This window comes from Protobothrops mucrosquamatus, unplaced genomic scaffold (genome assembly GCF_001527695.2).
Source record: "Protobothrops mucrosquamatus isolate PMUCROS unplaced genomic scaffold, P.Mucros_1.0 scaffold1129, whole genome shotgun sequence".
NCBI lineage: Eukaryota > Metazoa > Chordata > Lepidosauria > Squamata > Viperidae > Protobothrops > Protobothrops mucrosquamatus.
In genome coordinates, this window is record NW_015387347.1 from 48,866 (window position 1) to 67,088 (window position 18,223).

General features: G+C 37.3%; 1 protein-coding gene across 1 annotated transcript in view; it reads left to right on the forward strand.

Moving 5' to 3' along the window:
- The first annotated feature begins 2,349 nt into the window (after positions 1-2,349).
- The window catches only part of FSD1L (fibronectin type III and SPRY domain containing 1 like), a 38,728-nt gene continuing 22,854 nt past the window's right edge, over positions 2,350-18,223 (forward strand). Inside the window, exons 1-4 of the mRNA XM_015820430.1 lie at positions 2,350-2,397; positions 9,329-9,424; positions 11,523-11,654; positions 15,005-15,106. Of these exons, the coding sequence (XP_015675916.1) occupies positions 2,383-2,397; positions 9,329-9,424; positions 11,523-11,654; positions 15,005-15,106 (345 nt within the window). The 5' untranslated portion in view covers positions 2,350-2,382. The remainder of the gene's footprint in view (positions 2,398-9,328; positions 9,425-11,522; positions 11,655-15,004; positions 15,107-18,223) is intronic.

Below are 18,223 nucleotides of genomic sequence, written 5' to 3' on the forward strand. Positions count from 1 at the left end.
GGGGCCACCCACTGCCAAGGAGTGTTGTCTTAAGCCCCACATTGTAGCCAGCCATCGCAGTGTGCCAGCATAAAGCCCCAGTTGCCTGTATTCTGCCAGTCTTGCCACACCCATCTGACCTTCGCCATTTTCTTCCTCTCACAAGGCAGCTGCTAGCCATGCCAGGCTTTTTCCCAAGGCTGTGCATCCCATTGTCCAAGTTGCACAAACCCTTGTGATGCTTTAGAAAGCTTCTGAGGCCTTCTGAAATTTTGTGAGAAGGATGGACATGATTTCTGGAATAGCACATGTGGCCCCAGAAAGAAAACCTGGATATAGACAGCAGCTGCCTCGTATAGGTGCCAGGCCCAGTACGACAGCAGTGGGAGAAAAGACAGCCAAGGTCATTTGGGTGCAGCAGGGCTGGCAGATTGCAGACCGTGGGAGCTTTGTACTGTGTCCTTGGGGTAGCTGGCTATGACACTTGAGGTAATACTCCTCGGAAGCAGGTTTTGTGTGGAGCTGAAGAAAGTGTTTCAGGTGCAGCCAGTTCTGAGATTGCTGAAGGCTCTGGGCTTCTACTGCAGTTCCAGTGCCACACTTCTGTGCAGAGCAGCCAAAAGGGCAGAAATGGGGAGGGGAGATAGACAGGTGGGGGGAGTTGAAGTGCTCCATTGTAAATGTGGGCAAGCTGCCAAGTACCCAAATTTTGATCATGTGGCCAACAGGCATGCAACAGTTATAGTTTTAGGGACTGAGCATAAATGCCACTGTAACTCTGAACAATTGCTGAAGTCATTAAGATACGATTACTTATATTAGGAATTCAATCTCTTCATAGGTCAGTGATGGGGAACCTTTTAGAGCCTGAGTGCCCAAACTGCAACCCAAAACCCACTTACGCATCGTCGAGTGCCGGGTGGGTGTGGCCCATTGGCTGGGTATGGCCAATTGGGTGGGCGTGGCTGCAGTGGTAACAGCAGACTGGGTGGGACTAAAAAGTTCAATCAATTCCAACTTTGCAAGATTTTTTTTACCCACAAAAAGTTGAAATTGATTGATTGAAACTTTTTTTTTTTTTGCACATGGTGGCAGAGGCCTAAAGCGAAAAGGTTTTATAAAACCCAGCTGAAAGCCTAGGACTGGAGCGACGGCACGTGTGCCCAGAGAGGGCTCTGAGTGCCGCCTCTGGCACCCGTGTCATAGGTTTGCCACCACTGTCATAGGTCAACATTCTCCAAGTACAATAATGCGAAACCCAGGTGTGCAAATATTTTACACTACACCTTATTTCCTTGAAATAAAATCCCATGGTAATATTGGTTTTTGGGAGCATACGGGCATAAAAAGCGGGGTTGGACTATAAAAAAACAACAACTGTCTGTCTACAGTGTTATTGGGCAACACCATTATAAAAAAGTCAAAGGCTTTCTTCACTGAAACTTAACTCCTGACCACTAATAGCAATACGGAAGTGATCACCCATTGTGTTCTTGTGAAATACCTTTGTCGGGATCAACCGAAAGAGCCCAAAGAGTGGGGTTCAAATGTTCAGTTTCTTCGGAACTATTCAACAGGAATTAAAAAAAAAAAGTATGTCGAAGGAGCATAAAGACCCACAATATTATCCTTCCCTGCCATCTATTAGCAGCAATCGCATTCTGCAGGTCCGTCTGCAGCAAGATCCTGCAAGTCTCGTCCAATAACAGAGAAAGGTGGGTCCCATACATCCATCCCATTCAGCCTTAGGCAGCACGACCAATGTCTCTAGCCTGGCTGTGAAAACATTATCACGCAAGGCTGCAAACACAACCGCCTTGCAAACATCCTGGTGCTACAGTCCCTTCGGCCAGAGGCAAACGGACACGCCTGGCAGCGCGCATCGGGTGTGTCCCCCCATTTTGCACCGCCAGTCAGGTTAGCCCAGGGGTAGTCAACCTTGGCTCTTTTATGACTCGTGGACTTCAACTCCCAGAATTCCTGAGCCAGCTAAGCTGGCTCAGGAATTCTGGGAGTTGAAGTTCACGAATCATAAAAGCGCCAAGGTTGACTACCCCTGGGTTAGCCGACCCCATCTCTCTTCGCCTGTCTGGAGCCCCGCCCGGGCAGCAGGGACGCGAAGTCCACGGGCGGCGCTCCAGCGACTCAATCACGCAGGCTCACTAGAGCCCCCGGGGAAAGCCAGCCAGACTCAGCGCGCATGCTCAACACCGGAACCAAGCAAGGCGGGGCGGGGGTGAGGGAAGGAGGCGGGGCTTGCCTCTTGCTGCTGCTGCTGCTGCTGCTCCTGTGCCGGGCTTGGAGAGTGGCGGCCGTTTGATTGGTGGGAGGGTCTGCGCGGCGACGCTTCCCTTCAGCTCCCTCCCTCCCTCCCTCATTCACCTGCCTGGAACCGGTCTCGCCATGGAGGTGCAGAAAGTAAGTGGGGAGGGGGGGGGAACCGAGGGGCGGTAGGTGTGTGTGTGTGTGGGGGGGTGTGTGTTTGCAAAGGATCCCGCTTTAGCCTTCCTTTGGCCCGTCGGAGGACAGGGAAAAAAGCGGGGCCCGGGAGGAGGAGGAGGAGGCCGAGAGGTGGATCGTGGAGTCGAGTGGGCCTCACCCCTGCGAAGGAAAGTCCCAACCACCCGAGCGTCTCGTGCAGCGTCTCGCGGCTGCTCCCTCCCAGCCCCTCCCTCTTTATTCGTTGGCCGGCGCGAGGCGAGCCCTCGCGGGTGGCCCCTACCTGGCGAGCAGTTGATACCCGTTGTGTGTGTGCGTGTGTGTGTGTGTGTGTGTGTGTGTGTGTGGGGCGGAGAGCGCTGTTCACGGTCATTTCTCTCTCTCTCTCTCTCCCCCCCCCCCGCGACTGAGATGCCCGCGCCTTAGAGCGCCTGGAAAACCCAATGCAGGGGTAGGCAACCTTGGCTCTTTTATGACTCGTGGACTTCAACTCCCAGAATTCCTGAGCCAGCTGTGCTGGCTCAGGAATTCTGGGAGTTGAAGTCCACGAGTCATAAAAGAGCCAAGGTTGCCTACCCCTGACCCAATGCAATGAGACCTCGCCTTTGGAGAGCTTTTTTTTTTCTTTTTCTGAGGGGGGGGGAATTAGGAAACCCCGAAGCGGCTGCTTTTCTGACTGCAGAGTCAGAAAACTGGGGTTAGTCTAACGGGGGTTAGCCTGCAACTCCCATTTATTATCCCAAAGCATGACACACTGCTTTCTCCGGTCTGGGAGGGTTATTAGATTGTAAGTCTGCTTTCTGGGCGTGGGCCATGCCAGTTTCCCTGGTGACAAGGGGGTGATGGTGGACATTGGACCCAACTGCTTCGTGGGAAAGATCCTGTGGGGAAAGGGCGCCTGGGAGCTGCGGGTTCCCTTTTAAAAAAAATAAGTTCCTCAAAACTGTGTGATGACTGGGTGACCTGCCAACCTTTTTCTCGCCTTTCTTCCCTTTCCAAATAGGCAAGTGGGAGATGGCTAAGACGAAAAAAGCTTTCCTTAAGTAAACTGTGTGTGTGTGTAGGAAATAAAAAATATTTATAATCAAAGATATTCCAATCAAACCTGAACAGCTTTCTCCAATTCTACATTGCCGGGCGGCAGTAGTGCTAATAGGATGGTACAAGGTGTTTGTAAAGCTGGCTAGCATACAGTTAAGTCCCAAAGGCATTCCTTTGCACATAAATCACAATACAATTAAAAGAACTTTTATTTATTGCACTTGTATTCTCCCTGTAGGAATTCCATTTCCATCCTTCGATCTCATAAAAAGCTGATGTTGTAATTTAGGGAGGGGATGGTCCTAATTGAATAGTAACCAACTTGAATGCTTGAAGTATTGCCTAGTCATAATTTGACACGGTGAAATTGGAGACACGTGGAACAAAACAGAAGGGGAAAAATGTTTTGCATGCAAATTCTATCACTCAAGTGCATTTGTAATATAAGCCTATTGCTTAAGAATATTCTAGTTGTTTGCAGTCTCAAACAAGACTTTTAGGTAAGGTGAAACCCAAATGGAACTTCTATATTGTAAAAGTTATGAACTCTTAGATATGATTTTTAAAATACTTAGTGAAATATTGAAGAAAGAAAAAATGAACAATTATTTTTCTATTTGTTCTTTTACAATACAATAGGAACAATTTTAATGTGTAATAAATTCATTAGAATGGATGGGACTTTCCCTGAAAAAGAGGAAATCCTTAAAAATCCAGCTGTTTAGTTATGGATTTGTCATCCTGTATTCATTTTTTTAGTGTATGAGTGTCCTGGAACTTATTAATAGTATTAAAATTCATTTAAAAACTACTTTGCTAATCTTGTCTCTCACTACCTGATATGAACTGGGAATTGGAATAGGTTTCATTATACTAGACACTACATATATTGAAGTATCAAGTTTTAGATGCTTTGTATCTAAATAGCATAATATAAGGAAATAGCATACATGTTTTTTTCTTGATGATGACTGCTCCTACAGTGTAAATGGGTGTGTAAAAAAGGTTTAAAAATTGTAAATCACCTTTGACTGATGTCCCAGTAGTTGAATGTTTGATAAGTAAACTGATGAACTTCACTGAATGCTGGTAAAAAGTGTGAATACTGGTAACGTCGTAGGAGTACCAGTATACTAGTTTTAAACCTGGTAACGTCGTCGTAGGAGTACCAGTGTACTAGTTTTAAACCTATGAATCGTTGCCTGAACATAAATACTGTCAACGTCACATCCTGGGTCATGTGATCACCACTTGTGATCTTCTGACAAGCAAAGTCAATGGGAAAGCCAGATGCACCTAACAACCTTGTTACCATACTAACTTCACAACTACAGTGACTCACTTAACAAGTATGGCAAGAAACATCATAAAATGGATCAAAACCCACCTAGCAATTGTCTCACTTAGCAAAATAAATTTTAGGCTCGATTATGTAAGTTGAGGACTACCTGTATTATCTTCAGTGGCAGCAGAGAATATAATTCTGTAACATTATGCATCTGATGGCATTTCCTTTTAATGATTTTTTTAAAAATGCCATTCACTACAATTTAAAATCGCCTGTTAATTTAAATAAAGTCTTAACAGCTGCTATATGCAGAAATCATTTCCTTTTCATAACAATATGCAGATGTTGCTTTTAAAAGTAATATTTTTGTTAATTAGCTTGGAATTCTTCCCAGTGCTTTTTTAAAATCTCGATTTAAGATTTCTGTCATAATGTATGTCTGGAAATTTTTCAGGGTTTTGTTTTGTTCATTAGTGAAACTATACATAATTATTGCTCATCATGATTAGCAAAATCTAGGCAAAATGATAATTTTGATTTGTCCATTAATTGCAACACTTTCTTTTTTTATTCCTCCAACTATTCAAACTTTTGTGGGTTTCAGCTTAGTATCTTTTAAATTAATTAAAATAATGCTGATCCCATTAGCAAAATACTGTTGGATTAGCTGGATAATTGAGGTCATTGCAAAGTATCTGAGTTTAGGTTCACACTATGGATTTAAAATATTGATGATGATTGCTTTGTAACCTATATAATGCGTAATTTGGGAGATACATCTGGGATATACAATAATATTAACTTTAAATATCTGCCTTCATAACTATTTGAAGTCAAAGATCAGATTTCTTATCAAAAATTTGAAAGTATCACTCTATCAACTATTCACTTTTATTGTATTCTTTCTGATACCACCTATAAAAACCGTGTAAAGTTATCTTTGAAAATAAAAGTCTAATCTAAGACGGAAAGATAGTTCTTTCGCACAGTTCTAGTCCACCTTAGCCATGAAAGCATCTGGGTGACCTTGGGCCAGTCACACATACACAACTGACTTCACAGGGTTGTTGTGAGGGGAAAAAAGGAGGCAGAAGGTATGTTAGATATGTTTGGCACCTTGCGTTATTTGTAAAATAATAACAGTGGGATACAAATAAATAAATACGAAATTCTTTCTACGTTGTAAGAACTGCAATCAAAATGAAAGTCTATAAATGTTTATTGGATCTAAAGTATAACCAAAGACCATTAGCCATTCTTTTCACCTAGAGTCTGGTAATAAAAGCAGCATATCAGCTGAAGTTGAGACAATATGATCTCTATGACATAAGTAGCATACGTTATATAAAGTTTGAAACTGAACAGAATGTAAAAGTGTAGTACACTCTAAGTCCAGAGCTAATTAAATGTAGCAGAGGCTAAAAGTATGGCATTTTTTTAAAAAAAGTATCATTACTCTATTTATTAGAATGCTAGGCCTATAGTTAATTTTAAAGCAATAGTGTTTCAAACAGGGATGCTACAGTAAACTCACAGCGGTGCCATAGGAAATTTGGTTATTTTATAATCAGAACTGTTAACTGAGTTTGCTGTGGTGCCCCAGAGCACTGCCATGCACAGTAGGGAACTGCTAGGGGCATAATCCTAGAAAATGTTTGGAATCTCTGCAATACAGTGAAAATCTCTTCATTCTTTGCAAACTATTTTTAATTGTGATAGCAATACTGCAAACCTAATGATTTGGCAGCATCCTTCTTCTGTCAGAGATGATAATGTATGGTGTATACCTTAATATGAACAAGTGGGATGCTAGCACGTATCTCTGATGTATCTCTGATGTATCTCTGTCTCTTCCTGGGTCCATATTAGATAAATGACAGGTTTTAAGGAGATCATTTTAAGACGTGGTTGGTCAAGAAGGTCATTCTTCTATACATGGACATTGTTATATGTTTTTGTTCTGCTCTTAACTAATCCATCAACATGGTTTTCAAATGCATGACATATAATTTACCAATTAAATGGGATGATAATATGGTGACTCTATCTTACAATGTTTGGTTTGAGTTAATAGTATCCACCACCATTCAGTGTTAATCCCACTAGTACCCATCATAGTTCCAGATATAATACCATAGAGCAGAAAGTCATATTATCTTTTCTTTGTGACATTTCTATCAATTGGAATCAAAGGATCTTGTCTATTTCAGTTTCTCCCTTATAAGGCTAATATTATCATCTCCTTGTATTCCCTTTATTGAAGATAAACTTTACTGATAGTTCTCAATTTACAACTGGTTCCTTAGTGACTGTTCCGAGTTAAGATGGTATTTACAACCCAATTTCAAAGTTACAATGGCTGCACACACACACACACACACACGTCAGCATATTTTGGCTGCTTGGCAGCGGGCTTACCTTTATGGTTGTTTGCAGTGTCCTGCGGTCATGTGACCACGATTTTTAACATTTTTTTATTGGTTTCTAGGATTTATTTCCAGTTTCAAAGAAAAAAAGTGCCCATGGGGTAAAATTTATATGCTTAATCACCATGGCATTCACTTAATGACTCCTGCAAAAGCAACTGCAATGATTTATGACTGTAATTCTGGGCTCAGTTATGGTTGAAAGTTGAGAACAACTTGTATTTCTTTTTTAACACTTTCCCCATTATACCAGTAATTCCATTCTTCATGTTCAGATATCCTATGTCTACTGAGAGGCAGTGTTTTAGTATCATAGCCAGTTTGTCAAAGGAGGCAAATAAATAACTGTGGACCATTTACTAGGTTAGCCTTTAAGGGTTTAACACCTTTAAGATCTCTAGTCCCCTTTAATTAAATTCTGTTTGTGTCTAATGTCAAATCAGTTTGGACCAACTGAGCATTATTTGAAGGTTTAATAATACAAATTGTCTTAAATGAAAGATGTCAAAGTAATGTTCCAGATTTGGTACAGTATGCCCAAGCCTCTTTTATGTTTTTGCTTAACAGGCATTCTTGTAGCTACGTAAGATAAAAAATTTTGCCATATAATAAAGCTGGCTTGTAGATGAATTTTAGGGCATAATCCGTATCTGGATAAGATCGGCACAGGGCATGAACAAGTCAGTATTAAGTTGCTCATACTCATTACAGTATCTTGTAAAGCAGCTTTCCCCAATGTAACCCTTCTGTTATTACTGGAATTCTAATTGTCATGGCCAAAGCAGTTCTAACATTGGAAAAGAAAACTACTATATAACTGTCAGAGTTAATACATGTTTAGAGTCTGCTTGAACTTGCAGGTCCCCTACATAATGCAATAATGAGAAAAAGAGCAGAAATTTCCTGTCTGTTTAATTTTTCAGTAATCAAGAATTTATAGGACATATTTACAAAAATAATTTGAAATAAAATATTGAATCAGATTGGAGATGCAGGCAGCCTGAAAACCTGAAAATTACATATAATTGCTACAAATTGTATAGAATTTGAGTGTATGAGACTCGCTCCATTTTGCTTCTTGCAAGTGTCTCTTGGAGGTTTTTCCCCACTTTGGACAACAACGGCCAGTGGGTAGACTTCAGTAACTTTTCAGATTCAAAGTAAATGTTATTTTAGTGAATAAATATTTAGAAATAACTTTCTAAAGTTGGCCTGAATTGTCTTTAGTAAATTTGAGTGGAGTGACATTTTAGATTGTTGTGACATTTAGCAAAAGAAAATATTATTAGTGTGGACTTAAGTTGTACATAATGTTGAAACTAAATATATTTCATAATGCTGAATACATAATAAAGACCACATGGTATACCGATCGTGTATTATGTAGATTATAAAAGAAAAAAATTCTTCCCTGTTGCCTTGTTCTTGTCTGTTTAGTATGGATTAAGTACTCTGCCAATTATATTTGTTATTACTGTGTGTTTCATTTTACACACGGAGACACTTTTATCATTTCCTTCATGCCTCACATTCACTTTGAGCAATTTGATGTGTTGCTCTCTTTATCACTAGTGTAGATACCATAATATTTCTTATCAGGATCATCTTTGCATATGCTCAGACCACAAAGTTAAGTTGGTAGTACAAGTGTTGCTAGACTGCCTCTTATCTCTTGCTTGATATTGTGATCTTATTGAACAACTGATTTGCAAATATCATGATCAGCAGCTGCAAGATCACTGGACTGAAACATCCAAAAATTATAGCTATGACAATTAGAAACTAGTGGATCTGCTTTACAACTAAGCCCAGGCTGTATACCGTTACATACCTGTCTTCAAAAGTCTGGGCTGTCTTTTTTCAAGCCTTCCCATCTATCTGTATACAGAATCTTGTTATATTTTGCAACATTTCATCCCTTGTCAGGTTTGACTTATTATGTGGACTTCTGCTGTGCTACAAATGTAACCGCTTGTGTGTTTTTTTTAATCTCTTTTAATCAATTGTACATCTCATCTTTGTTTTCTTTCTTCCCTCCTTTGATCTATGTCCCCTTACATAAATAAATATGAAAATATTGTCTACTTGTTGAATTTGTTCTTCTGATTCTAACAAAATGAACCTACATATTTTGACGAATGCATTCTGTTTTTAGGAAGCGTTGCAAAGAATTATCTCCACATTGGCACATAAAAATGATGAAATCCAGAACTTTATTGAAACTTTAAATCACATTTTGGAAGGAGTACAGGTATGTTAGATCCTTGTAAACTGATTGATGTGTCTGAAATAATATAAGTAAATGAGCAATCCTTCTGACCACTCCAGCAAGGAAAAAGCAGTGGGAGTTCTAATTGGACAATACTTTTTAAAAATAAATAGGTGATAGTGAACCACCCCTTCTCATTTTAGGCAAGGCTAGACTGAGATGGAAGGGAGTTGTTTGGAAAACTTAAAGAGTGGGGACACTAATTCCTAAACTCCTTGGGTCTTTAAAAATTATGTACATTCATACATTTTATGTGAATAATACATAAAGAAGAAAAATATTTTGTCCATGGAAGTTTGTGAAATCAAGAAGCAATGTAACCATATCCCTAAACAGCATGTTCAGATGCTTTATTGTTACCTGGATTTTTGCCATTTTCCTCATCCTCAAAGGTGACTGTGATTATGGCTAAATTGAAATTGCTAGTAGAAGTGAAGTGGTATTCAGCCTGTCCTTCAGCAACTGTTACTTTGTTATTCTGGGCATTGAAAAGAATGCAATACTATTAAGCAAAGGAAGTTTCTAGTACAGTAGTGGCATCAACTATATTATTTCTTTTCTACTAATTCACCACATTTTCATATTGGACATGAGAGTTAAGGTTAACAGGGGTAATGAAATTTCACCTTTCTAAGGCTAGCCAGCTTATTTCTGTGGTTGATATAGTGCAAGCAAACATTTGCCTCATACATCATGCAAAAGAACAACGGTCTTGTGGAGACAAGATTGAGGTGTGTACCTTTGCTGCTAGTCCACTGATTTATCTGCTGGGAATGTGACAAATTCTATTTGTATGTGTTTAGTATAGAAAGCCAGTAGTCTAACAGAGAGGCCAGAGAACATTCCGTTAATTCTTTATGTCTATGTTATAAATAAAAACTAATTAAAATTAATTGCAGAAGTTGATTTATGAATCTTATATGGCTAACTGACCTCTGTGTCATGAAGCCAAAATTTCCATAGGTGCTAATTATCATTTGACCTCTGATACTGAAATAATTATTTCAGATGGCCAGATGGCAAGAGTGTAGAATAATCCCCTACACACACACACACACACACACACACACACACACACACACACACACACACACACATATTATCTGACAGAACTTCCATTGCTGAATTGATGGTACTCCCTCCTTCCACAGTTTTCAAAATATTGGTAGCAACTAACTTGTCTGGCATTCCACTGCTAAATCATAACAAGTCTATACAGATAGCAATTGTTTATATACTGAGACTTAGTCATGTAGGGAGAGCAAATCTTGTAATACTTTGCCACAGGCATAGTAAAACCTTGCAAGAGTCGGGATTTATTGCCCTGGTTGAGCAGTAGCTGCCTGGTAATGCATATAATAGTAGCATTGTAGCAACAAGACTAGTCCTCTGCTTTAAGCATGGATTTTAGTGAAGATTGTATGTCTTGACAATACTGTTCAGTGAATTGCATTAGAACCATATTACCTGAGTAATTTTTGTAAATGTTGTTGGAGAAACTGACTTGATATACATATTTTTTATAAAATATTATAAAAATGATGAGGTATCTGTTCAACATTAATCAGTTCTGTGTAGTACCGTGATGAAGCTTATAAACTGGGATGAAGTGATTTTTTGTGGCCTATCCTAACATTCCTTGAAGATCAGGATTTATAAATTAATTTCATAAATGATGTATTTAAAATATTCTTAACTTTCTTAGATATTTATAACACTTGAACTATGCCTGTAGTTTCCCTAGTTATAACCGCATAAATAAATACCCTTCCTACAAAATGTAGCAGAAGCATTTACTAATTTCTTTTAAAGTGGGTGCTAAACAATTAATTTGCTAAATTGATTGATGGCTTGCATAGGAAATTCATGTCTTACATTTGATAAGGATGATTAAAGCAGTAAGTCAAGCCTTATGCGTATGGCTAATAAACATGTGAATGTTAATACATAATATTAACTTTACTATTATGTTTAGTAAGTGCAGTATATCATTAAACTATGTTACTTTTATTTGCAATTTGTGTTGAATAAGTATATAAAAGAGCACGGATGTTTTTAAAGCATTAAAATCATTTTACAGACTAATTCTTCCAGTGTTATTTCTGAGTTGGAAGAGGAATTTGATGGCTTATACTCAATACTTGATGAAATGAAGGAGATCATGACAACTAACATCAAGCAAGAACAAGCACATAAAATCCAGGAACTTCAGGTAATTATTTATATAATAAATTCATAGAACATTTTCTTAAATTCTTCTAGGAGAATTTTAGTGATTAAAAGAAATAGTCTATTTCCTAAATATTTCTATGTATGAGTGCAACCCTAACTCTCTGCCACCTAATCTCAGAGGGTTAAATTATATTGTTTGGGAAAATAAAATTTTAATTAGGTTATGTGTACAAAAAACTTCAAGAAATAAAAAACCTGGGCGTTTTAAAGTGTTAAAGCAATTTTCTTATAAAAGGGCATTAGTGGCTAGTGGCTATCTGGATTGGATAGTTTCTCTTTAGAAATGTTTAGTGGTGTAATGGACTTTCTGTAATATTTAGTCTCTGTTTTTGGATATCTGAATACAGAATTATTTTTAATGTTTAATAGTTTTGAATTTTTTGTTGTAATATTTAAGTGAAGGATGAGGAGGATTTATATTAAATGGAAAGGAGGATTATATACATATGCTGCTAGATATATATGTTAATATTTACTGAGCTTGTTGGTTAATAAGGGGAGTTAAAGACCTAGAGATGGATTTATAGAAAATGGGGTGAGGTATGGAATGAAAAGGTATCTGGTTGTGCTTTAAGAGACTGATAAATTGTTAATGTTGACTATGCTTTCTGGGGAAGGGGAAGTTTCTTTTTCTTACTATTTGTGGGGATTTCCCCCCCACATTTAGTCATGGTGGTATGTATGGTTTGTGTGTGAGAGAGTGTATTAGGTTTCTTAGTTTTATCTGTTTAGTATAGTTCTTAATAAAATGATTGAAAACAAAAGATGAAGCACTTGTCTTGGGTAAAATCTATTGTTCCTCTTAGCGATATCTTTGTCAGTCCACAAAATAATTTTGAGTGTTACTAAAAATGCCATATGCCACCTGTGTGTTCTGGCAGTATATGAAAGTCAGTTTGTGAGACCTTTCAACTGAATCTTAGAGTTTCTAAGTGAATGTTTCTAAAGGCTACATTTACAGGTTGTCCTCACCTAACAACTGTAATTGGGGCTAGAATTCCTATCGCTAAGTAATATGATTGTAAAGTGTGGTATTATTGTACGTGACCACAATGCTTAGCAGTGGCAGTCACATCAGCCCCCATTGTTACCCGTAAGTGAGGATCATAGGTTTTTAAGTGAAGGCCTCCTTGTAACTTTTTGCCGGCTTCCAAAAAGCAAAGTCAGTTGGGAAGCCAGCCAGAAGTCACAAATTATGGGCTGCTTACAAGCAGATTGGCAGGCAGGTAAATGGTGGCTGCAGGCAGGGGGTGGCTGCTGTCGAATAAAAGGGGGGGGGGCTGGTGCTACTTGTTCAGCATAGTCATAATTTTGAATGGTTGCTGAATTAGTGTTCATTAACTGTGAACCACCTGTTATTTCTACAATATTTCCACTTATTGTTGAACTCAAAATGAAGACTGAAAACAGCTGATATTCTGGATTGGCCTTCCTGCATGTAACACCATAGCAAAATCAATTGCATTGTAACTTTTAGTGTACTCAATTATATAATGAAGTAAAAAGACTGAAATAATAGATTTATAACCCAACAGAAGTCTTAAGGATACAGTACAGGAAACCTGTTTTATTGAAACTATATTGAGCACTGAACTCTTTAATATTGCATGGCTAAAGTGCCATTTGGCAGATGATATCCTCCAAAGCTTAGCAGTAGTGTACAGCCACTGCATGCAGGACAACATAAGAGAGTGGAAACATCAATGCAGTAAGACTCAAGAAACTTAAGAAGACATGTTCTAAACATTGCAAAGGCACATCTAGCCTGTATTTGGAATGATTTTATTAATTAGCCAGTTTTGGCCAGTTAAGACCAATGAATAGTTGTCTGTGACTTAATGTCTTAAATGCTAGAAAGAATTATAATGATCATCAGCATTTCTAGGCTAGATTAAATTGTTCATTCAGAAATGGGGAATATTTCCTCCCCCCCACCAAAAAAAACTGCACCAACCCTATGTGCTGCCTTGCTAAGTGATTTATCAGGAATGTTTTTATACCTATCATTCTATTGTGAGGTTTGGAGGGGAGGTTGTATAGAATATCAGCAATAGAAAAGTTTGAGATTGTTCCTCTAAGATAGAGGAAAATATTTTTGTTATTATTTTTTGAGACAGTTCAAGTACCAAACTGTTTTTGAAAAAGATGACAAATATAATTTCCCCTGTTTTCAGGCTTCAGACTGAACTATAAACAGGAGAATTCCTATCAATGGTTGGGAAAAAACTATTACGTTATATTTATGTATTTGTTAAGTTTATGTGCTGCCTATCTCGCTGTAGGACTATTTCAGGCATCTTACAATAATAAAAAGGTAGAAAAATGAAAGGAGTGTAAACAAGAACAGAAATAGAATAATAGAACAATAAAATAAACAATGACAAAGGAGCACAATGAGAATAATATATCAATATGATAACCAAAAGGGTGGGGAGCAGGGGTGGGAGTTGGAGTCTGCCATCAATCTATCAGCCACCTCCAGTGTGGAACTTCCCCATTTGGTCCCCAGGCCAACCAGCAGAGCCAGGTATTCATCTTACATGCCTGTTAGAAAGCTTTCTTATAGTCCTAACTGTTTTAAATAGTTACTATTATTTGATCACATTTATGTATCGTAAAGAAACTAAAATCAGTGATTAAATTTAGGATTAGACAAGTACAGTTTCCACATTAGTAAAGTTGTCTGCTGGGAATTTGGAATAGCCATATGGAATTGAATTAAAAGCTGCTTGCTTTGTCATAATCTTCTGAATGATTTTTATGTTAGAGGAGAAGACAAATCTTTACCTAAGTTCTGGACTAGAATTGTTATTTGGTAAGTTAAATGAAATTTACAGTAGCAGTCCCATAGGATTGAGTGATAGTAAACATATGTTCTTTATGTTGCCTTGATTATTTTGGAAATAAATTGCTAGCAGAAAATAATGTAAAGAAAATTGGTATATTACAGGAGGATTTTTTTTAATGTTTGGACAAATACAGTGAAAAAAGAGATGGCAAATGTGATAAAGGAAGTTTACCTATATTTGATATTTGGAAATATATGCTTTTCCATTTAGGCCAGTTTTGTTTTTAGTTGATAACAAATCCCCACAGACCTGCCATATGACAAAGCTGCTTAAACCTTTATCTCTACTACGAAGCTTTTATAACTCCCTGAGGTTTTCTTTATACAAAATAATCAACCTTGGGTTATTTAATAAAAGCCTATGCTTTATCACTGGACTGAAGACCTCTTTATTCTTCTGAATAAACAAATTTGGAAAAAAAGGAGTGAACCAGATATGAAATATGTTCATGAGCAGGTTTCCATATTGTTTTCTTTCCTAGAATCAGCTTAGTCAATGTAGTAATGCCCTGGAGAACTCTGAAGAATTGCTGGAGTTTGCTGCACGATCCTTGGATATAAAGGAGTCCGAAGAATTTTCAAAGGTATATAACAGTGATGGCGAACCTTTTAGAGACCGAGTTCCCAAACTGCAACCCAAAACCCACTTATGTATCATCTGGTGCTGGGTGGGTGTGGCCCATTGGGTGGGCATGGCTGCAGTGCTAGCAGCAGACTGGGTGGGACTAAAAAGTTCAATCAATCAATTCCAACTTTTTTTTCCCACGAGAAGTTGAAATTGATTGATTGATTGAACTTTTTTTTTTTTTTGCACACGGCGGTGGAGGCCTAAAGCGAAAAGGTTTTATAAAACCCAGCTGAAGGCCTAGGACTGGGGCGACGGCGCACATGCCCACAGAGAGGGCTTTGCATGGCATAGGTTTGCCACCACGGGTATATAACTTGCCAGAAATGAACAAAAAATAGATTAAAAAACTATATAATATTATTTTTCTGCAGTTACTTCAGTAATGTATAATAAAATTTTGTGGAAGAACTAGCATCTCTTAAAACATTTCATTCTTATGTATTTCAAGGGAATATATTTAAACTTACTCATGAGAAAGAATTCATAAAATGATGGGATTTGAAACCCCAGATATATTTCATATATGTAATAAAAGAATATAATTTTAAATCTTAAAAATGATGAATTAGTTTGTTTTGTTTTAGTAAAAATACCATACAGTTTAGAAAGTTTAAAATATGTAAACCTGCGTAACTGTAATAAATTTCTGGATGGAATTAACCTTGTTTCTGCAGGTACTTACAATAATGCAAATACTATGCATTTTTGAATCCAAAGGAATGAGATTAGCAGTATTATTCATTTATGAAAGCATATATTTACAGCTCAATGGGCAAATCTACAAACTAGGAATAAAATGCAAAGAATAATTTATTTTTGGGTAAACAATTTATCTTGGCAATATAGGAGGCTGCCACACTTAATTTTTTTGCTTTCTCCTATTAGCTTTTCAGTGCTTTTGTGTTTTCATCTTATTTATATTTAACAGAGCTGAATCAGCTCTCAATCCTGTATTTGTACTTTTCTTATCATTTCTTTGCATATATTGAATGTTCTCGACTAAGGCAAGGAAGAATGTATTAAAATGAATAATTAAAATAATTCTGAATCAATCAAAATACTAACCTTGGTATCTGATTTTCTTCTGTTGTGGAAAAGAAGATCTTTAAGTCTAAAGTGTGAGTTGTTTTCCTGTAAATTAAATGAAAAGCAAAGATGTAATAGTAAAACTTAATTTATCAAGTTCCTTATGTTATCTTTTTGTTCTCTATAATAACTCATTCTTTCTTTCTGTAAAATTCCATATAACTCATATAATTTTCTCCCAGATTGTAACAACTTTCCAGCTGCCTGATTACAGTATTTCCCCACCCCTGCTCTCATGCCTGACAACAAAACATGATTGTTACATTCTGTTTGTTATCCCTTATATTCTTGCCAAACAGCTTTAGATCTAAAGAATATAGATCTGTAAATTTATGAATGCATGTTGAAATGTTGCCATTTAAGCACTTTCTTTATTGATGAACTTTTGGCTGAGCTTAGCCCAGTGGTACCTGTCAGTTAATAGGCACTTAGTTTGGCTTTCAAATAATATGAAATCTTTTTGAAGGAGCAGAATCTTTATCCCTGTTGCTTTTGTAGTTAATATCTGGCATGAAACTTAACTTCATAGTTCTGTTGTGTTAATTTTTATTGCTACTCTTCAGCTTTGTCAGAAATGATTGATGTTAATGACATTACCATGAAATTTAGGGCCGTTGTACATACAGTTACCTGCTGAAGTAGCAGTATATGTATTGCGTATTGTTTTTCTTTTAGCTAAAGACACTGAGTAAACCAATTTTTAGATCCATCTTCTATTAAATATTGATTCAGTAAGGAAGCTTAAATTGGGGGATGAGGAGAGATGGTGTTGTCATATCAAATAAGAACTTCATAAAATAATTATTTTAGTTGGAAACATAAGAAGAAAATAGTTCACAAGCATTTACGAATCGGGCAATGGTGCCACTGACAGCACTGACTCTAAGAGAGAAAGTATTTATATTGCTTAGTGCACTTGTGGCAGGTACAGGTAGTCCTTGACTTGCAACAGTTCATTTACTGACCATTCAAAGTTATAATGGCAGTGAAAAAAGTAACTTATGACCATTTTCACACTTGCAGCATCTTCATGGTCACGTGATCAAAATTCAGATGCTTTGGCAACTAGCATGTATTTTTAACAGTTGCAGTGTCCCGGGGTCATGTGATCCCCTTTGGTGATCTTCTGACAACCAAAGTCAATGGGGAAGCCAGATTCACTTAACAACTGTTTTAACTAAATTAACAACTGCAGTGATTCACTTAACAACTGTGGCAAGAAAGGTTAGAAAATGGGGCAAAATTCACTTAACTCTTTTGCTTAGCAACAGAAATTTGGGAGTCAATTGTGATCATAAGTCGAAGGCTACCTGTACAGGAAAATTAAGATGTGCATATGAGATCCATAGGAACTAGCATTTTTTTATTCAAACTATTTCAGATTCCCAACTTTCGAGTGTGTGCAAAAACAGCCAGGTTGAGCATCTGATTAAAAGTGATTTTGTTTTCAGTGTTTGTTTTCCATATTAGTTGTTTAGTGAATATGGATGTTCTGTCAAATATCCAGAGAGGAAATTACTGATTGTAGCAATTTCTTTTTTCTCCTTATATTGAATGGTTCTCCTGTAAGAATATGCATTTGTGCAAAATCTACATAGAATTATAACCTGCTAATTTTCCCACATGCAACTTCTAAGGAGAATTACAGGTTAACAAAAAAAGAAAGAATCAGAATTCTTTAAATTTTAAATTCAACTTTAAATTTTATAGTCTAAATTTTAAGGTTTTTACTCCAATTTTCTGTTCTACTTTCTGTTCTACTGTTTCAAAAGATAATAATTACCTCACAACCGGAATATGTTAATAATATATTATTTTCTGTCCAACACTAAGTAATAATATTGTTTGAGTTGCAGAATATATTTTGATAAAAAAATTTAAGTATATATGTAAGCTACCCTATATAAGTGGCATTCATACAACTCTCTAGCCCGGTAATTTGCATTCATTTGGGCTGGATAGATTCTGGAAAAGATACTTGTACAAA